At 55.7% G+C, this 21,030-nt stretch overlaps 1 protein-coding gene across 6 annotated transcripts in view; it reads left to right on the forward strand.

Annotated features, from left to right (window-relative positions):
* CLIP2 (CAP-Gly domain containing linker protein 2) overlaps positions 1–21,030 on the forward strand; it is an 85,972-nt gene that overhangs the window by 18,815 nt on the left and 46,127 nt on the right. For 3 of the 6 annotated variants that reach the window (XR_002342326.1, XM_021086339.1, XM_021086341.1), the window contains exons 2-4: positions 2,277–2,470; positions 2,831–2,926; positions 19,427–19,977. Coding sequence is in view for 5 of the 6 variants with exons in the window: in XM_021086339.1 (XP_020941998.1) it covers positions 2,344–2,470; positions 2,831–2,926; positions 19,427–19,977 (774 nt within the window). In the remaining variant the exon portion in view is untranslated. Of the gene's footprint in view, positions 1–2,271; positions 2,471–2,830; positions 2,927–19,426; positions 19,978–21,030 lie in introns of those variants that run through there. The other 3 variants (XM_021086342.1, XM_021086340.1, XM_021086343.1) reach the window with 2 other exon arrangements.

Consider the following 21,030-nt stretch of genomic DNA (forward strand, 5'->3'; position numbering starts at 1 on the left):
TGGTTGCCCCGTTGTTCATTTCCACCAGCAATCTGTGTGTTCCGGTCTCTCCACATCCTTGTCAGCACTTGGTTTTGTCACTTTTTCTGATTTTAGCCACTCCCGTTGATGGGAAGTGGTATCACATTGTGGTTTTCATCCCCAGTGCCCTCCTGCCAGATGACGCTGGTCCTCTCGTCATGTGCTTATTGCTATTTGCATGTCTTCATTGGTGAAATGGGTATCCAGATCTTTTGTTCATTTTTTAAAATTAGGTCTTATTAGTAAGTTGTAAGAGTCCTTTATGTGTTGGCAAGTATATGACTTTTATTAGATGTATGATTTGCAGCTTGACCCAAGCCCGATAGCAAGTGACTCCCTGAAACCTAGGGTTCCTAGGGTATCAGGGAGTTGATCAGGGGATTAGAATGCTAGATTGGGCGGGCTCTGGGGGCCAGGTCAAGGCTGGCAGGCATGTCTCATACTCCCATCAGCTCACCTGGGCGTGTAGGTGCCACTACTCTGTGCCTTGCAGGAGCTCGTTTTCCTTGGCTCTTGTGCTTAGCTGCCCTGTGTGAGGAGCTGATCCTTTCTGTGGCTGTGCCAGGATGGACATTAGTGTTGCTGTCTCATCTTGCCGACCTGACAGCCAGGTGGGGGACACTTCTCATATTCCTGCTGTGAACATTGTGGGTTGGCTTCTGTATGAGTCAGAGCTTCATTGGTTGCAAGTAACAGTGTCCCTTAAAGAGATTTAGACAAAAAGAACAGTGCCCGTGTGTGTGTGTATGTGTGTAAGGATTTATTGGCTAATGTAAACGAAGGGCTCAAGTGACCAGCTTCAGGTTCAGCTGGATCCAGGCCCTCCAAATCCAGGGACTCAGCTCTGCTTTCTCTGGTTGGCGTCGTCCCCTGGCAGGCTCGCCCGTGTGGTAACTGGGATGGGCCTGCAGCTCCTGGCTTCCTGCCCACACCCAGGCAGCCCCAGAGCAAGAGGAGCACTTCTTCCTAAAGGTTTCAGCCAGAGTCTAGGCCCCGGTGCTCCCTGGGTCACACCATCCTCCTTCAGCTAACCACAGGGCTCTGGCCAGGCCTGGGTCACATGTCCACTCCAGGTGTGGGGGTTATGGGTCAGCTCATGTAAATCATTTGGCTCAAGAGTCGAAAGGAGTGTTCTTTAAAAAGGACTAACATTCTGTGGCCAAGGGTAGAATAAGGATATGGCTGGACAGGCAGAGTGTGGCATCTACTGCATCAGATTTGAATGCCCAGCAGGCATTGATTTCTCCAAGGTCCCAAGGGGGTGGCACTTTCTCCCAGAGTCTTCCATCTGTCCGTGGTGCTCTGCCTCCCTGCTCCCCACTGGACAGTGGGCTTCCCAAGGCAGAGGAAGCATCGTGCCTGGGCTCTCGGGCAGGACACAGCCTGGCCTCCGGTGAGCCCTCCCTGGGCATCTAGTGCCAGAGAGGGTGTGCCCATAGGACTATGGGGAGGGGCAGGGCGAGGTGGGCCTGTCCTGCCTGCCTCTCCCTGTCCTGCAGCCAGTCCCATCTTGCTGTCACCTGGGGTTCTGAGCTGATCACCATGGAGACCAGGGGGCTTCCCTTTTCAGGAGTCCCCTTTGTCACACGCCAGTGTCCCAGATGCCACATGCATCGTACCCTTCTCTGCTTAGTCATGAAAACAGGGAGCTGTGATGGTGGAAGGGCAGACAGAGGGCATGGCAAGTCCACCCCAGTGGGGATCGAGGCAGGTGTAAGCTTGCCACACCTGGGAGGAGGTGGTGGGTGCCGGAAGGTGAGTCCAAGGGCTGGAGTGTGGCCTGGGACGTGAGGTGGAAGAGTGAGCTGCTGATTAAATTAGGCGCTGCTCTGTCCAGCCTGCATCAAGAGGGCGTGAGCTGTCAGCTGGTCCTGGAGGGTCTGGGGTCCACTGGAAAGTGACCCAGTGGCTCACCGGTCTATGTCAGAATCTGCTGCCTGTGTTCTGTTGATGAGAGCCACGTGTGCCCGCTGTGGGGCTGCGGGGTTGCGGGATTAGCACAGGCAGTGCCGCAGAAGCCCTACTGGGTTTGCTGCTGATTCTTACCTCCTGGGCCCAGGATGTGGGAGGAAGAGTGTGCCCTACCCAGAGTCCGGCTTTCCGGGACACGGGTCCTGGCAGTGCCACCACCACGCTGAGCCCACACCGGTGGCCACTGCTTTGTACCTCGGTTTCCCCACCTAGAAGATGGTCTTGGCCTCACAGGGTCTGGGGTGCTCTCCTCCTGTGCGACCACTCCTGTTCTGTGCCCGCAGGTGAGTGACAATGGCAGAAAGCACGTGACCTGCACGGACCCTTCTCTGCCCACCAAGTGGCCCCACCATGCAGAAGCCCAGCGGCCTGAAGCCCCCCGGCCGTGGGGGGAAGCACTCAAGCCCCATGGGCCGGACGTCCACTGGCTCCACCTCGGCCTCTGCCGCCGCCACCACGGCCACCGGCTCCAAGGAAGGTGCGCAGGGCGAGGGGTGAAGGGGCGGGGGTCATGCTTCTTCTGGAAGAACTGAGGGCACTTGGGCTGCTCTGTGGCCAGCCTAGAGGCCAGCGTTTCCCAGAAGTTCTTCTCGATGTCTGACCACATCCCTTTGGAAGTTAACGTGCGCCGGGCACTGGTGCGAGCTCGATGTGCGTGGTTCCTTTTCATGCTCCTCCAGCTCCGGGAGGCGGGTACCACTGTTGGCTCTGCTTAGGGATGAGGAAATGGAGGCCCGGGAAGGCATGGCACCTTGCCCGCGTCACTCCGCCGGGAAAACACAGCCTGATTCAAACTCCAGCCTCTGCCAGCCTCCCTCCCCCACTCATTCCCTTTCAGAGCCCGAGGTTGTCCCCACCTTCCTGTCAGCTTTCTTGTCTGCCACCCAGACCCACGTCTTTGACCTCACATGTGTCACCTCTGGTCCGCCTGCTGGTGGGTGGAGGGTGCCCGCGGGGCAGGAATGAGACCAGGCGCTCTGGCTGGAGGCTCCAGCCCTGAAAGCGGATGTGTTGAGAACAGCTGTCGGGGATTGGCTTTTTCTGGTGTAATATTTGGGAGGTTTGATGCAGGAGTAACATTGCTGATACTCTTCCCTAGAGGTAACTATTACTATTTCGGTTTATATCCTTTCACTGTATTTCTTATCTATTTGTAGTCGTGCCGCATATACAGATTGAAATTCTCCTTTTTTCCTTTTAATATGATCAAGTGGATTTTTTCATGTCATTTGTCTTCTATGGCTGCGCCCGCGGCGTATAGAAATTCCCAGGCCAGGGACTGAGTCTGAGCCACAGCTGCAACCTACACTGCAAACGCAGGTGCAGCCACGCTGGATCCTTGGAGCCGCTGCACTGGGCCCGGGGCTCGAACCCGTACCTCTGCAGTAACCTGAGCTGCTGTATTGGGTTCTTAACCCACGGCACCACTGTGGGAACTCCTTTTCATGTGATTAAAAACCTCACATGTCCTTTATTTTTAATGACTATAAAATATTCTGTTCATTCAACAAATAGAAATTAAGGGCCTGCACTGTTGACACGGTCCTCACTGCCGGAGCTCTCATTCTGAGCAGAATTGGATGGTGGTCTTGGCCCTCGGGGGACTACCAGTGTGGTGGGGGCTGCTGAGTGTTGTGAGATCCTTTGACTGGGGCCTCTCCCAGTCTGGGAGGCCAGCAAAACCTTCCCTGAGGAGGGGACGTGTGAACTGAGGTCTGAGGGTGACAGTTTACTAGAGGAGGAGGGAAGGGTATTCCAGGCAGAGGGAACAGCATGTGCAAAGGCTCAGTGGCAGAGGGAGATTGGTGAGCAGAAGGAAGTGGGGGGACGTGCGTGCCGCTGGAACATGGCCAGTGAGAGATGTGCTGGTGAGATGGGGTGAGCGGGGTGGGGACAGTGTGGGGTTGTACAGGTCGTTTCACTTCTGTCCCAGTAACACTGGCATGTGACTGGAAAGATTTCAGTGAAAAGGAGTATGATCGAAGGAACTGGAAAATTTTTCTTCCTCCTTCTCTGCAGTTGAATATCGCCACTGTTTCTTATTTTTCACTTGGGTAAATAATGCTGCGATGAACCTCTTTGGTGCAAATCTCTGCTTTGATGAACCTTCTGCCAGCAGGGTGAGGCAGGGTCCATCTCATCTGATTGGCACAGAAGTTTGGAGAGACAAAAGTAGCCACAGGCCACTCTGGGCAGCAGTCCGGGCCGTGGGTGGGGCCAAGGGAAGTTTTGGCCAAAGGCTCGAGCCGTTGGCAGAACCAGGTCCCTGGCAAAGCCAGACAACTGGCATGAAAAGGTGGGGGAGATGAGTCATGTGGCCCCAGGACAGCCCTGCCCAGTGCAGGCCCAGACTCGCCTTCTAGGGTGGCAGGTTCGCCTTTCCTTATGGGAGGCATTGCTGAGCCTGATCAGAACCCAGGCCAGAGACGGAGTTCCCGTCGTGGCTCAGCAGTAATGAACCCAGTTAGTATCCATGAGGACGTGGGTTCGATCCCTGGCCTCCCTCAGTGGGTTAAGGATCCGGCATTGCCATGAGCTGTGGTGTACATTGCAGATGAAGCTTGGATCTGGCATTGCCGTGGCTATGGTGTAGGCTGGCAGCTGTAGCTCCAATTGGACGCCTAGCCTGGGAACTTTCACATGCCATGGGTGTGGCCCTAAAAATTAAAAAAAAAAAAAAGAAGAAAGGAAAGAAAGAAGCGGATGGAGGATGTTGGCAGAGTATGTCTGGGTGTTGCTGGCATCCCTCAAACCACCGGGTGGAGACTGGGTTGTAGGGTTCAGAGCAGGGCTGGCGAGGCCGGTGAGGAGGCCTGTGGTCGCCCAGGCAAGGATGTGTGCCCTCCCTGCCAGGGCTGTGGAAGGGCAGGGGCTTCCCACCACGAGTGGGCTGCAAGGAAGGCTTCCTGGAGGCAGTGTGGGTGAGCGCAGCCTTGAGCGTGACAGGAAGATAAGTGTGGAGATGAGGAGGCCCTGTGGGACCTGGAGGACAAGCCTGGGCAGAGGTGCCGCAGTGGGCTGAGCCTGGTCTGGTGCTGGCAGGAGCTGTGTAGCCTACTGGCTGGCGCAGGGCTGCAGCCTGGCCCGACCCTGGCTCTGACCCCCCTCTCTGCTGGAGAGAGCCCTGTAGCACCATCTGGATTCTTTCCTCTGATCAAGAGGGGCCTGAGCTCTGGCTGGATCCAGTTCTAACACTCCTCCTAACCCTGCCCCTGCTGTGTGACCATCACTCACCCTCTCTGAGCCACACATGGGATAATAACATTTCTCTGATGGAATCAAGCGAGTTAATAAATGTGAAGTGCCTGCAGGTACAAGACTCATTAGAGAGTAATTTCTTTTCCTGTCATCCGTCCACAGTCTCACTGCAGAAAAATAGTGTGTTAAAAGAAGAAACTCCCAGAGTTCCCTGGTGGCTCCATGGGTTAAGGACCTGGCATTGGCTGTGGCTCAGGTCACTGCTATGATGTGGGTTTGATCCGCTGGCCTGAGAACTTCCACATATTGCTGTTGCAGCAAAAAAAAAAAAAAAAAAAAAAAAAAAGAGAGAGAGAGAGAAGAAGAAGAACTCCTCTTACCCTCCCTTTAGCCTAATCGCAGCCACCGCTGTGATATATTTCCTCCTGGTTTTTTCCCTTTCGTTCGTGTTGTTCCAAGCAGCTGAATTATGGGTTGTATCCAGATTGGGGTCTTACCGCTTCACATTGTGTTGCGTCCTCTGGGGAGTGCCCCTGTGCCAGGGCAGTGTCGTTTGGCCATCATTTTGAATGGCTACATCACGGTCCCTCCCAGGAAGGGGGTGGGCCACGCTGTGGGGCCTGCCGGTTGCCTCCTGGTCACCCTGTATGGTGGTCTGGGAGCTGCGGAGGGTGGGGGCTGGGTGGTCTGACTGTCCGGGCCGCCAGCCGTGCAGGGCTTGTTCCAGAGGGAGGTGGTGCCACTGCACGGATGCCCGACAGATCCCAGAGCCATGCCCACGGCCCTTCGGCCACACAAGGCTGCAGCTGTGCTTGGCGCCGCCCTCCTTCCTGCTCTGGCACCTGCTGCCTTCGCAGGTCAGAGGGAGATAGACCTCCGGGCTCTGGGAGGGAACAGAGAGCCGGGGGCAGCTGGCCCAGCCGCAGACCCCTGTGAGACAGGGAGGGAGATTGCTGCTGCCCAGAGCTGTGTTTGTTCCTCTGCTCCAGGCCTGTAACAAGAGTCTCAGCAGAGGAAGGATGTGTGGAAGCAGCAGGGGGGAGGGTGGCCTCCTCTCCCTCCTTTTGGCCGACACCCACCCATGGAACTGGCTGTCTGCTCCCTGAGGGGCCAGAGGAGCCCACCCCCATGGGAGGCGGGTGGGGACTGGGCGCCAAGAGAGGGTCTGGCAGGGGCTGGAGCCTGGCGGTGGTTGGAGGGGGCAGTAATAAGCTTGAGTCTGCTCTGGGAATCGGGACAGTGGCTGCCTCCCAAAGCATGAGCTCAGTCTCCGGGTAGAGGGTCTGCCAAGGGCCAGGCCTGGACTGATGCCCACCCACCCCCTCCCCGCCCCCACTGGGCCTGTGTTAGTGCCCAGAACAGTGACACACAGGGAGCAGCACAGCTGGGGGCCGTGGGATATCTCATACCAGGAGGTGGCCTCGAGGTGGCCAGAACAGGTACACAGGAAAGCCGTCTGGGATCCACCAGTGGGCAAGGGCCTGAGAGGGGCCACAGGGTCAAGGGCAGCCCAGCCAGATGGGCTGGAGCCCCCCACCCCCCAGGGGGCTGCTTCAGATCAGGCTTAGGTGGTCAGGGAGGGTCTTGCTCAGCTGGTGACACGGGTGTGACGATCTGAGTGACAAGTAGGGGCCCACCGAGCTGAGGTCAGAGGGAGGGCATCGGGCAGAGGCCGTGGTGGCTGCAAAGGTCCAAAGTTTGAAACCTCTGTGGCTAGAGCGCCCCTCGAGGGCCGGTGAGTGCTGTGACTGGGCTGGGGGGGCACGGGCTGGGGGCTGGAAGGGGGTTGGAGGTCTATGCCCCGGGATGCCTGGGGGTTGGGAATCTCTTCCTGGGCCTGAGGAAGAAGAGAGGGAGTTCAGGCCCCCAGACTGGCTGGCCAGGACTGCTGCTGGGGTGCGGGCCGCCCTCTGGGTCAGGAGCAGCCTGCAGGGTTGGGCAGGTCCAGTGCTGCCGGGCAGTTGTGGCGGAGAGGGGCCCGCAGGCTGGGCACAGGAGCCCTTAGCCCTCTCCTTGGGTGTGCTTCTGAGCCTTGGGTCGGGGCAGGCCAGGCCAGGCCGTGGCTGTCCTTCTTGGGACAAGAAGAGCTGGCCACAGTGGCCTGAGGAGGGCTCAGGGGCTACTGAGAGAAGGGACAGACCACACGCCATTGTCAAGGTCCCTTCGTCCTTGCCCCCCACTGGGACAGGTGTGTCCTTAGAGGGCCTCTCCCCTCTGCTGTCCCTCACACTGTGGTCCAGTCCGAGACGTCCCATCTAGGGGGGACGATGTTTGACACTTGCTGTGTCACAAGTCAGCTCTTCTACAGGTGTCTTACCACATTTCTTTCTCACTAATAACCAACCCAGGGAGAGGAGCTCCCACTGTAGTGCAGCAGGATGGGCAGCATCTTGGGAGCGCTGAGACGCAGGTTTGATCCCCGGCCCGGCACAGTGGTTTAAGAATCCAGCATTGCCATAGCTGCAGCTGAGTTCATGCATGACTGTGGCTTGGATCTGATCCCTGGCCTGGGAGCTCCATATGCTGTGGGGGCAGCCAAAAACCAAAAAACAAACCAGAAAACCTGGTGAGATAACTACTTTTCTATCCATTTTATTTATTTATTTATTTTTAATTTTTTTAAAATTTTTTGTCTTTTTGCCTTTTCTGGGGCCGCTTCCGCGGCATATGGAGGTTCCCAGGCTAGGGATCCAATTGGAGCTGCAGGCACCGGCCTATGCCAGAGCCACAGCAACGCGGGATCTAAGCCACGTTTGCAACCTACACCACAGCTCACGGCAACGCCGGATCCTTAACCCACTGAGCAAGGCCAGGGATCGAACCCACAACCTCATGGTTCTTAGTCGGATTCGTTAACCACTGCGCCACAATGGGAACTCCAATTTATTTTTAATTTAAAAAGTATTAGGAGTTCCCATTGTGGCTCAGCAGGTTAAGAACCCATCTAGTATGCATGAGGATGCAGGTTCGATCCCTGGCCTCACTCAGTGGGTTAGGGATCTAGTGTTTCTGCAGGCTGTGCTGTAGGACGCAGATGCAGCTCAGATCTGGTGTTGCTGTACCAGTGGTGTAGGCTGGCAGCTGCAGCTCCAATTCAGCCCCTAGCCTGGGAACTTCCATATGCTGCAGATATACCCTCCCCCCAAAAAAAGGCAAAAACACACACAAAAAATTTCATGGCTGTGCCAGCAGCATGCAAAAGTTCCCAGGCCAGGGATGGAACCCACACCATAGCAGTGACAACCTTGGATCCTTAACCCACTGAGTCACCAGGGAATTCCTATCCATTTTAAAGATGACAAAATTGAGGCTTGGGGTCTCTCAGCTGAGTTGCCCAGAGTTACAGGGCCAGAGTGTGGCAGGGCTGGAGTTGAGACTCATGCTGGCTCAGTCTACAGCTGGCTCAGGCTGCTGGTACCTCCTGGCCTCCAGCAGCCTGGGTGAGGTGGCTTGGGTCCCAAGTCCAGTCCCACACTCTCTTTAGACCCTGGACAGGAGAGCAGGGTGGGAGGAGCGGTCTGTTCTCATGAGGAAGGTCACAACTATCCCCTAATGTGCCTGGGCTTTTCCATGGGCCGGGTACCTAAGACACAGGAGGTCAAGGACAAGGGTACGCGGGAGTCCCTTTCAGACAGGAGCGGGCCACTTGGGACAGGTTCCACCTCCTGTAAAGGGCCCACACGAGGTCCCAGATCCTTTCAGTCTGGCTTATTGAGCTGGGCCCAGATGCCCCCACAACCCATGGGTGCTCTGGACATAAGAGCCAGCCCGACGTGCCTGGGATGGGGCCCACAGAGCTTTTCAGCTGCCCTCTGGTTCTGGACACTGACTCCTCTCCATTCCACCCCCTGATGTTCCCATCTTTCACTTTGGTCCCCATGCTCCCTGAGAGGGCAGGTGGCACGATCCCCATTTTAAGTCACTTGTCCCAGATGTTGTGCAAACCTGGAAAGAGCCAGAACCAGCGCCAGCCCTTGCGCCTGCAGCGCCAGCCCTGGCCCCAGGCAGCCCTCACTCCCTTCAAGGTCAGCTCTCCGGCTCTCCTCCCCTAACCACATCCTAAACTTTTTAATGGCATCAGGATGGGGAAGCCGAGCTGAGCTTTTCTGAGGTTGGGCTGTGCGGATGGGCGGGGGGCAGGGCAGCCTCCTAATGCTCCTGACGTCGCCTAGCATCGATTGGGGATTGGGGGGAGCCGGGGCCCGCCTGCCAGCGCCTGCCTGCCGTGGCTGGCGTGGCCGGCGTGGCCGGAGCAGGGCTTCTCCATGGGGAGCTGGCTCTGTTCTTTCCAGGGTAAGCCTCCCGTGTCTTTTTCTCCCCAGGGCCCCAGCTGAGTCTGCTGGGTGGGGGCTCTGTCCCCTTTTCAGGAGTAGGGGGAAGAGAAGGGGGCTTCTGAGTTCTCTTTGGCTCAGGAAGGACGCCGAGCAGGCCTTGGGGCTGGGGCCCACCCCCAGCAGGCTGGTTCAGGGTCCTTCCCTGGGGGGGCGGGGGCTGGTGGTGGTGGATGGCTGGAGACAGCATAGCAGGGGGGATGCTGGGGCTATGGTGGCCACTGGGGGCGGTGGGGCTGCCTTAGGCAGGATGGGCTGGGAAGGGTCTCCCCGGAGACCCTATGGGCAGGGTGCAGTTCAGGGACCGACTGCAGGGTGGATGGGGCTGGGGGCTCGTGGCGGAAAGCTGGATTCCTGGAGGAATGCTCTAGAGACCCTGTCCCTTCCTTTAATGACCTCTGCATTGAGCACCTGCTGGGACAGCAGGGGTCTTAGAGCAGAAAGCTGCTCTGGGGCTTGTGGGGCACTTGTGTATGTTGTTTTGGGGCCACCAGGAGGGGAGGTCTGGGTTGTGGCCAGGCTGCATTTCAGTCCTGTTCCAGGGTTCTGAGGGTGAAAAGGGGATCCCTGTGGACCCCGCCTCCCAGGGCTTGTGTTCTGGGTACCCTGGCAGCCTGGGAGGTAGGCTGTGCAGAAAGAGGAAGAGTGGAGCTCCATGGAGGGGCAGTGCCAGGGAAGGGTGATGGAGCCGGTCTGATGGGCAGGCAGGGTCTCCTTAGGTGACAGAGGAAAATGCTGTACTTTAGGTCAGGATGACTCTGTACTGCCTGCAACACCCCTAGTTTTTGCCTGTGGTCTTGGCATGATCCTATATTAGTAGCACCTCCTTTTTCTCCACAGTGTTTGGTTTTGGATAGTGAATCATGTAGTCATCTTATTTATAGTCCTTCCTAAGTTGTCCTACTGCTCATTTGCACATTAAAGGTTCTGACAAGTCCTGCGGCAACGTAACCTTAACTTTGCTTAAGCGTCTGTTTCTGACTTTTGTTTGAATTTGGAGGTTAAGATTTTGTGTTCATGATACCTATTAACACCCTGCGGAACCATGTCTTTAGAACATTTAAAGAACTGCCTGCCTCTTCAAGGAACCAAGGGCCGACTTCATCCTGCTCCTGGTTTCACATCCTTTATCACTGTGGGTCCCTGCAAGGCTCTTCTTGTGTTTTTTAATCTTTTTTATTTTAATTTATTTGTTTTATATTTTTTATTTTTTGCTTTTTAGGGCCACACCCAGGGCTTATGGAGGGTCCCAGGCTAGGGGTCTAATCAGAACTACACCACAGCCATAGCAATGTGGGATCCGAACCGCATCTGCAACCTACCCTACAGCTCATGGCAACACCAGATCCTTAACCCACGGACGGAGGCCAGGGATCGAACCTATATCTTCATGGTTACTAGTTGGATTTGTTTCCATTGCGCCGCCACGGGAACTCCCTTTCTTTGTTTTTTTAATTGATTCCTTTTTATCCTGTTCCCTATCCCCATTCTGCTCCCCCGCCCCCGTGCGTTGGAGATACCCTTGAACCCTTTCTCACCAAGCATCACATGATAAACGCGTTCCCATTTTATCTACAAGGATTATTTTTAAAGATTACTTAATAATCTGGAAGATTTGACTGTAATTTATATAACTGCCCCCTATTTGGGGGGCACCTAGACCCACGTTTTGTTTGTTTCATGAACGACAGGACAGTGGGTCAGTTTTTTTCTTTCACAATCATTTCCTTGGGAAACGGGCCAAAGATGGTGATCCCATTTTTTCAGTTTTCTTTTAGAAATATTGTAGTCTGTTTTTATAACGTGTTATTCATTTTGTTATACACGTAACACGGGCTCCTCGTACAAGCCAAGGATTAGCCTAAAAAGGGATCCCCATGTAGAGAGTTAAAATGACTCCGGGAGAGTGGTGACGTGGTTGGGTCTGCCTTCGGGGGCTCAGTCTGAGTGCTCTGGAGGAGGGCCTGCAGCAGGGCCCTGGACACGGAGCCTGGGAGACCCTTCTGGAAGCCCCTTTGTTGGGCAGTATGTGGAATCTCAAGGGCCTGATCTCCGGAGGGGTCTCCGAGACCCTGGAGGGAGGTGTGGAGTTAGGGCATTTCTTCTGTGAAATTGCTGGATCTTGATGAATCACTGGATTCGGGGGTGGGGGGTGGGCAATGAGGGACCCAGGCCCGAGTAACTGGGTGAGGGGGCGGCACTCTGGAGATGGGAAGGGTGGAGGAGGAGCTCTTAAAGGTGCGGTCACTTTTTTTTTTTTTTTTTTTTTTTTTTTTTTAATGGCTGCACGCATGGCATGTGGCAGTTCCCTGGCCAGGGATTGAATCTGAGCTGCAGCTGCAGCAATGCTGATCCTTTAACCCACTGTTCCGGGCTGGGGATTGAACCTGTGCCTCTGCAGCAACCTGAGCTGCTACGGTGGGATTCTTAACCCTCTGTGCCTCAGCGGGAACTCCCAAGGTGGGCTCGCTTGGATTCAGAAAGTTTGTGTGAAATCCTGGGGGACATCCAGGGGGAGGCAGCTGCTGGAAGAGCAGGCCCGGCGGCCAAGGAAGACATCTGGACTGGGGAGAATAATCGGGGCCCAAACTCATCCTACATCTTCCTGTGTTGTTTGGATCTTTTACAAGGAGAATTAATGAATGGCTTTTTAAAAAGCAGAGCTACAGCAGCCTATAAGCAGTGTTCTGGAGAGGGCTTTATGATTGCAGGGGGGTGCAGAGTAGATGAGGGTTCCCAGGTAGTGACCAGAGAAGAGGGACATTTTTCCTGCCTTGCTGGCCCCCCTCCCTGCCTGCTCCCTGTGGTCGGAGACGGTCAGGGGCTTGGTCACTTCCTGTCTTCTCCTCCTGTCTCTCACTCACGGGGTCTGTAGAAAATGCATAAGGACCTCAGATAGGCCACTGTCCCCGTGTGGGCCGGGATAGGGCCGGGGGTGTGTGGGCGCTGGTTTCCAAGACCAGTTGCGAAATTGTCAGGAATTTTGCAGGCCAGATATTAAACACAGCCATTACTTAAACAATCAGACTGTGTCCACTTACAATTAAGGACAGTCTATTAAAAACATAGGTAATAGGAGTTCCTGTCGTGGCGCAGTGGTTAACGAATCCGACTAGGAACCATGAGGTTGCGGATTCAGTCCCTGCCCTTGCTCAGTGGGTTGACAATCCGGCGTTGCCGTGAGCTGTGGTGTAGGTTGCAGACACGGCTCAGATCCCGCGTTGCTGTGGCTCTGTCGTAGGCTAGTGGCTACAGCTCCGATTCGACCCCTAGCCTGGGAAACTCCATATGCCACGGGTGTGGCCCCAGAAATAGCAAAAAGACCAAAAAAAAAAAATAATAATAAAATAAGATAAAATAAAATAAAAACATAGGTAATAAATATTCAAAACTCATGACTTCTAGTAGCCCTCCTAGTGGTGTTAATACCACTAATACTTCTGCTCTTTTACTACTGGTAAAATACTGCCATTTGCTACCAGTAAGATTTTATAGCATCTGTGTCTTTGAGGTGATTTACTCTGTGGCGGAACTACTATATATAATCTCTTCCCGACTCTTTGTTCAGGGACGTCATGCTGCTAGCCTGAGATGGACCGTGGTGGGAGAATTTACACTATGGAAATTGGCAAAGGCTATGAAATCAGGATCATTATTACTGATATTATTTTCTCTGGGAGAGCTAGTTGTTGAGTCTTTCCCAGAGCACCATGGCTGGACTATAGGCAGAGAGAGGAGTGGCCACTTCAGAGGACCACCAAGGCGGGCCAGGGTGAAGGAGACAGAGAGGCCCCGGTCCCGTCACAGGAGTGGGGAGCTTTGAGAGGAGGGTGGACAGCAGGGCTGGGCACCGCAAGGCCAGGAAGGGCCCCACTGCAGGGCAGCGAGGAGGCCCTGGCATCCTTGCAGGAGCAGTTTCCACATCAGGGAGGGGTGGGGAGATGAGGGTCAGAGAGGCCTGGGAAGCAGAGTAGTCTAAGTCAAGATACAGAACCATGGAGTTCCCATCGTAGCTCAGTGGTTAACGAATCCGACTAGGAGCCATGAGATTGCAGGTTCGATCCCTGGCCTCGCTCAGTGGGTTAAGGATCCAGCGTTGCCGTGAGCTGTGGTGTAGGTTGCAGAAGCGGCTTGGATCGAATCTGGCGTGGCTATGGCTGTGGCATAGGCTGGCAGCTACAGCTCTGATTAGACCCCTAGCCTGGGACCCTCCATATGCCATGGGTGTGGCCCTAAAAAGACAAAAAAAAAGAAAAAAAAAAAAGAAGAAGAAAAAAGGAAAAGATACAGAACCACTTCCAAGACGCTGCTGATGGAAAAATACCCACTGCAAGAAGAGCAGTGGACCGAGTAATATCCAAATACGGCCTGGCTTGTGTTTTTGACTTGTAAGTAACACACACACACACACACACACACACACACACATATGTGTGTTGCATAAAGCCTGGAAAACACACGCTGAGATGTTATCTATGATGAGGTTTATATGATGCAGTTATAGGCGCTTAATTTTTTTTTTTTTTTGAGAAATCAGTTACTACGTTTTACATTTTTTTTTCTGCAGTGGATAAGAGTGATGTGTGTAATAAACATTTAAATATAGAGAGAAATGGATGGATGGAACTAGACACTCTCAAACAAAGTGAAGTAAGTCAAAGAGAAAGACAAATGCCATATGTTATCACTTATGTCTGGAATCTAATATACGGCACAAATGAACCTTTCGAAAAGAAACTCATGGACTTTGAGAACAGACTTGTGGTTGCCGAGGGGAAGGGGGAGGGAGTGGGATGGACTGGGAATTTGGGGCTAATAGATGCAAACTATTGCATTTGGAGTGGATAAGCAATGAGATCCTGCTGTATAGCACAGGGAACTGTATCCAGTCACTTGCGATGGAGCATGATGGAGGATCATGTGAAAAAAAAGTCTGTATAGGAGTTCCTGTTGTGGCTCAGTGGTTAATGAATCTGACTAAGAACCATGAGGTTGCGGGTTCGATCCCTGGCCTCGCTCAGTGGGTTAAGGATCTGGCATTGCAGTGAGCTGTGGTGTAGGTCGCAGATGAGGCTTGAATCTGGCATTGCTGTGGCTCTGGCGTAGGCCATCGGCTACAGCTCTCATTAGACCCCTAGCCTGGGAACCTCCATGTGCTGCAGGAGCAGCTAAAGAAAAGGCAAAAAGTAAAAAAAAAAAAATAAAAAAATTTTTTTTTCTTTTTACGACCGCACCCGTGGCATATGGAAATTCCCAGGTTAGGGGTTGAGTCAGAGCTGCAGCTGCCTACCTACGCCACAGTCGCTGTGACGCCAGATGCGAGCCACGTCTGCAACCTATGCAGCAGCTTGTGGCAAACGCTGGATCCTTAACCCTCTGTGTGAGACCAGGGATCGAACCTGCATCCTCATGGATACTAGTCAGGTTCTTAACCCACTGAGCCACAACGGGAACTCCCAAGGGTGGATTTTTGGAGGAAGCAATCAGGGAAAGCTTTTCTGAGGAGGCAATGGATCGAGCTATGTGACTCTTGGGGCAGAGGTTCTGGGAGGTGCTTCCACCTCCATTCACAATGAGCCCCCTCCCCAGCCCTGGATCCCCATATTCCTTGGTCCTTCCTGCCAGGCAGGAGACCAGGCCCTTGTCGCTTTGGTCCTGTTGTCCCCCCGACCCCTTGCTGGGCCTGCATTTCACATGGGTGCTCAGTGACTGTGGGCCCTGGTGGCTGAGACTCGGCAGGTATGACATATCCCTGTCCTGGATTCCCTGGGCAGGGCGGGACCTAGGTCCTTGCGGAAGCAGGAGAGGATGTGTTCTAGTCTGGACACCCCACCCCCAGCAGCCCCGCACCCCCTTGGGCCAGGCCACCAGCTGCTCCCTCTCCACACCACATCCTTTAGCTCTTCCATCAAAGTTCTACTTTGAAGTGGAAACCAGCAGTCAGTTCCCTTGTGCCTGGTGTCTGCGGAAGGATCAGCTGCTGGCCTGAGGCTTAACCCTGTCGCTGCCCTTTGGTTTCTTGGGGCCACCGCTGGCCTGTGAGAATGAGGCGGGGGGTGGGGGGTGGGGGGGGTGGGGAGCTTTCAGAGCCTGCCCTGGAGGTTCAGCCGTCAGCCAGATCTCCTAGCTCTGAGGACACGTCAGCTCCTCTGTCGGCGTCAGGACCCTAGCAGTTTCTGACCCAGCCCTTTGTGGTCCCGTGGGGAAACTGAGGCCCAGGTATGGGGAGGGGCCTGGCCAGGCGCAGCCAGTGCATTACTAATGGAGGGTAGGGGGCTCTGTTGCGGTTGCTGCCCCTTCCCAAGCTTAGGCGCTGAAAGCTTCCCAGGGTGAGTCGGGGAATCTGATGACAGTTTGTGCCTGTGAGGCTGGGGCACCAAAGAGGAAAAATGAAGTGGAACACCCCAGCGTGGCTGCCAGGCTCGTGACCTGGATTTTAGCAGCTGTTGAAACAACTGGTCCCTGGGCCTGTGACCCCTGGAAGGGACGGGGTGGGGAGAAAGGAGATTACCTGAGGGTCTGCCTGGGCCGAGACAGCTGGAAGGACAGCTGGGTGGCGGCTTCTTGCCAAGAATAGCCATGCCGGGTCCCCTTCGACCTGGGACCCTTATCTGGGATCTAAGCAAAGAGGACACGTAGGGACAAGCTCTTCCCTGCGCCACGGCCGCTCGGCAAGCAGCCGTCGCAGAGCCCCTTGGCCCAGGGAAATGTTCTGGAAACAGAGATGGGATGGGCCCTGATGCCCGCTGGGCACCTGCCGGGCCTGCCCTACAAGGGAGCCGTCAGGAGGGAGGCTCGAAGCCAGACCAGCAGGGCCCGACTCCTGCCCGGGTAACTTTGTTCACGTTTTCTAATCTGCAGGATGAGGTGATCATGTAGCAAGAGTACCAGCCCATGGAGGGCACGCAGTCAGCACTTGAGGAAGGGCAGCTGCTGTTTTAACGATAATAACCTTGATCCCTTGTTAGCAGGACCCAGGGCTACTTGGCAGCGTTATGAGGGACTGATGGCTGGAGTGCCATCTAAGTGGTGGCTTCCTCTTGCTGTGGCTGCTTTTTGGAGCAGCTTTTTTTTTTTTTTTTTTTCTTTTTAGGACCATACCCACAGCATGTGGAAGTTCCCAGGCTAGGGGTTGAATTGGAGCTACAGCTAGCGGTCTATGCCACAGCAATGTAGGATCCAAGCTGAGTCTGTGACCTACACCACAGCTCACGACAACACCTCCACTGAGTGGAGCCAGGTATCGAACCCACATTCTTATGGATACTCGTCTGGTTTGTTACCAACAGTGAGCTGCCATGGGAGCTCCCAAGCAGTTTCTTTTTTAAAGGAAGGGGTCTGCCTGATCTTCTGGGGTTCCTAGTCCCCTACTAGAGTGACTCTAGAAGTAGCTTCTTGTAACAAGATTCTCCTCATTGAGAACCGGGAACTAGGAGCTTGGCTTAAGCGCAGGGAGCAGCAGGACAAGGTCTGCAGGAGCCAACATCACACGTGGTGTTTTATGCCAACCGCATGGGCCTCAGCCTCTCCCTCATTTTACTAGGGGGCAGTTACTTCCCAAGATCACCAGAACCTGCCTGGAAGGCCTTCTACCCCCCGGGCCTTTTGTGGTTTAAAACTTTGTCTACTCCCTTAGTTCAAGTATCAGTCATTCTCATCACAGTGAGAACAATCAGCGCTGGTTGTTTGCTTGTATGACTCAAGCGCTGTCCCTGGCGCTGTGTGTCTGTCATTGCATGGTGGCCCCACGACAGGGGGCAGGTGGGGCTCCAGGGCCTGCCCCCCAGCCGCTGTGGGATATTTAGGGTCCTGTGTGGGCTTCTTCTCTAAGCAAGAAATGGAAGGGGACGTCCGTCTGCAAGGAGGACAAGACCAGATTGTTCCCGGCTTGTAGGGACCTGCGGGGTTTGGCCAGGGTCTGGGAAACCGGTCCAGGCGGGGGAGTCCAATATTGGGGTGGTTGGGAGTACCCCACTGTGCTGCAACAGGATTGGCAGCCTCTTGGGAGCCCTGGGACATGGGTTTGATCCCCGGCCTGGCACAGTGGGTTAAGGATCTGGCATTGCCACAGCTGTGGCTTAGGTTGAAATGGTGGCTTAGATCTGAACTCTGGCTGGGAGCTCCATATACCATGGGGTGGCCATAAAAGAAAATATATATTAAAAAACAAAAAAGATTGGGGTGGTTGGAGTTAGTTCGGGGCTTGGCATAGCAGGTTGGTTGGATGAGTGAAAGCGCGCTGCACCAAGAGCCAGAGGTCTTTGGCTGGAGCTTGGCTCAGCTGCCTCCTTCCTGGGGGCCTGGGTCAAGCGCCTGATAGAAGGCTCAGTTTCCTCATCTGAGAACGGATAACAGAATCACTCCGCAGGATTAACTGCGAGGGTCCAGTGAGCTACCATATGGCCCTCTCTTAGCTCAGAGCATTAATTAATGGGCGTGATCACTGTGGTCATTAATCCAGCAAAGCTCCCAAGAGCCCGGGTCACAGCAGAGAGGGAGCCCCCTGCCCCTCACTTAGCACTGCCTCCTGGCTGCCCAGGCTCTGGGTGGCCAGTGCCCCAGAGGAAGAACCCACCTCCTTGGCTTTGCACGGGAGCCTGGCCTTGGAGTCCTGTGGCTTCCCCATCCCCCAGAAGCTCTGTCCTTCCAGCCCTGAGACAGCATCCAGCCAGGCCTGGCACCCTGGGCTCCTTGGCCATGGGTGAAAGGAGGATGCTGGTGGGAGCCGTTGCCCCTGTGGCCCCTCTACTGGCTGTGAATGGGAAGGCCCAGAAACACAGGGAGCTCTGATAGGTCATGGCTGTGTCTGCTTGCCTGCTGTCCTGACCTGTGCTTGGCGAGCCCATCAGCCTCTGGAGCAGAGGAGGAAAAGGATGACTCCTTACCTGTGTAATTCCTGGTCTGGCCGGGAGTGTGGGGTGTGGGCAGCCTCCAGACCTTGAGGTACAAGTCCGCAGGCTTTCTGAGCACCATTTGCACGGGAGGCCCTGTGGGGGGCCCAGGAACCAGACACACACGAAACACATCATGCTCGTGATGTAACCACGAGCTTTGCCCTTTCGTGAGTAACCACGAGCAGACTGACCTCGTCCCTTCCTTTTCTGAGTCTAAAGCACATTAGAGCCTGGGGCTGAGAGGCAGGCTCCTGCCAAGGGTTCGAATACCCATTTCTGCTGTGTGGCCTTGGGCAAGGCCCTTGCCTCTCTGAGCCTCAGGGTAATTCTTTCTACAAGGAGGGGCTGGACCAGGGGACCCAGTTCAGGCCAGAGAGCCTGGAGTTCAGTCCCAGGAATGAAGTTCCGTGTTCCCTTCTGCCCCCCTGCCCTCCTCACCCTCACTTTTCCTGGCCTGTGCAGCCTGGGGAGCAGGGAGGAGCGGGTACGAGGGTGTTCCGGCTCCTTCCTTGTCCCAGGATGTCTGTGTCCAGCTGTTAAGGGATAGTTAGGAGGCTTTCGTGGGGTCCAGAGCTGTCTAGGGAAGAGGGTAGGGGACACAGAGGCTCCTCACCAGATCTGAGTCCCACAGGGGCCATGGGCGGCCTCAGGTTAACAGCTGAGGGCCTGAGCCCACCCGGGGCGGGGGAGTAGCAGCTTGTAACCCTCAGTCATGGGTTTGTTCTGCCCTCGATTTTGAGTGACCCTGAGCCTTGCATCTGAGGAGGCCCTGCCCTGAGCTTTTCATCCCTAGAACTTTGCAGAGGGGTTGGCAGAATAGGGAGAGACCCAAGGATGCTCAGGGCCCGCCCAAGCGGAATGAGACCTCCCTCCCGCAGCCCGGCGCCCAGCCACGCCTGCCCGTTTCCCCATCCGTCCGCCTGCCGGCACCTTCCCGCGGGACTGCGCTCCTGGGGCCCCCGAGGGTCCTGCGCCGCCGCGCCCTGACCGCCGCCCTCTCCTCCTCCACAGGCTCCCCGCTGCACAAGCAGGCCCCGGGGCCCCCGGCCGCCGCCGCCCCCGCCCCCGAGAAGCCCAGCGCCAAGGCGGCCGAGGTGGGCGACGAGTTCCTGGGGGACTTCGTGGTGGGCGAGCGCGTGTGGGTGAACGGCGTGAAGCCGGGCGTGGTGCAGTACCTGGGCGAGACGCAGTTCGCGCCGGGCCAGTGGGCGGGCGTGGTGCTGGACGAGCCGGTGGGCAAGAACGACGGCGCCGTGGGCGGCGTGCGCTACTTCGAGTGCCCGGCGCTGCAGGGCATCTTCACGCGGCCCTCCAAGCTGACCCGGCAGCCGGCCGCCGAGGGCTCGGGCAGCGACGCCCACTCGGTCGAGTCGCTGACCGCACAGAACCTGTCCCTGCACTCGGGCACAGCCACGCCGCCGCTGACCAGCCGCGTCATGCCGCTGCGGGAGAGCGTCCTCAACAGCTCGGTCAAGACCGGCAACGAGTCGGGCTCCAACCTCTCGGACAGCGGCTCCGTGAAGCGGGGCGACAAGGACCTGCGCCTGGGAGATCGCGTGCTGGTGAGTTCCCCCCCCCGGGGGGGGGTAGGGCAGGAAGGGGGATCCGCGGGTTCGGGGAGGTCATTCCCGCAGAATGACCAGGGAGACAGGTAAAGTGGGCCCTGAAGTCTGTGGCTGTGTGACCCTGGCAAGTGTCTTCACTTTTCTGGTCCTCATTCTTCCCATCTATTAAATGGGAACTTTAATAGTGCCTCGGTTGTAGGTTGAAGCCTGTGAATACATGTAATGCTTTTAGATGATGCCTGATAGTAAGTGCCCTGTAAATGTTAGCTGTCATTGATACCCATTGATCCAGCCCACCAATGTGAATGTGCCAGGCCTGTACTGGAAAAGGCTGGGGACCCAGGCACTCAAGACCTCTGTCCCCGGGTCGGCTAGTTCAGACATCTAGTTGCTGTAAACCAGAGTGGCTGGGCAAGCTGGCTTGCAGTCTTGCCCAGACATCTTTGGGGATGCCTGGGATCTGAGGGCACCTGCTGGCCGTGGCCACTGCAGGGAAATCAGGCCCAGGTTTGTGCCCTTCCTGCTACTTCACAGCTGCGCGATTCTGGGTGAGTCACGTAACTGGGCCGTATCCCCCTTCATTCATCTGTCCATTCAGCAGAACAGGCATAGGTAGTTCCTGCGTGATGATTTTGTTGGGAGGATTGAGAAGCTGTGGATGCGGGGGTGCTTCGTCATCGCCCAGGGCTCTGACCGTGTCGTGTCACATGGGTGCCCTGGGAGGAGGTCTGTGATCCCTTCAGGGTGGGAAGTGGAAGCCCTGGGGGTTACTGACCAGCCCTCATTGGTCCTCAGGTTGGGGGAGGAGGGGGTTTTAACCCCAGTGTGATTCTGCCTAGAATTCCCCTTGCACCTGCTCCCCCCTCAGGGAGTGGGAACAGAATGTACTGGGGAGGGGACACTCAGACTGGCATGAGGTAGACACAGCTCTAGAAGTCTCCATCAGACCCCAGTCTCTTATCAGGGCTCCATGTCCTCTGTCTGGAGACACCCATCACCCTCTTTGGTCCTTGGCACCTTCTAGGCCCTCAGAGCTGGTGGGGCACTTGG

The sequence above is a fragment of the Sus scrofa genome, chromosome 3 (assembly GCF_000003025.6).
Source record: "Sus scrofa isolate TJ Tabasco breed Duroc chromosome 3, Sscrofa11.1, whole genome shotgun sequence".
Classification (NCBI taxonomy): domain Eukaryota; kingdom Metazoa; phylum Chordata; class Mammalia; order Artiodactyla; family Suidae; genus Sus; species Sus scrofa.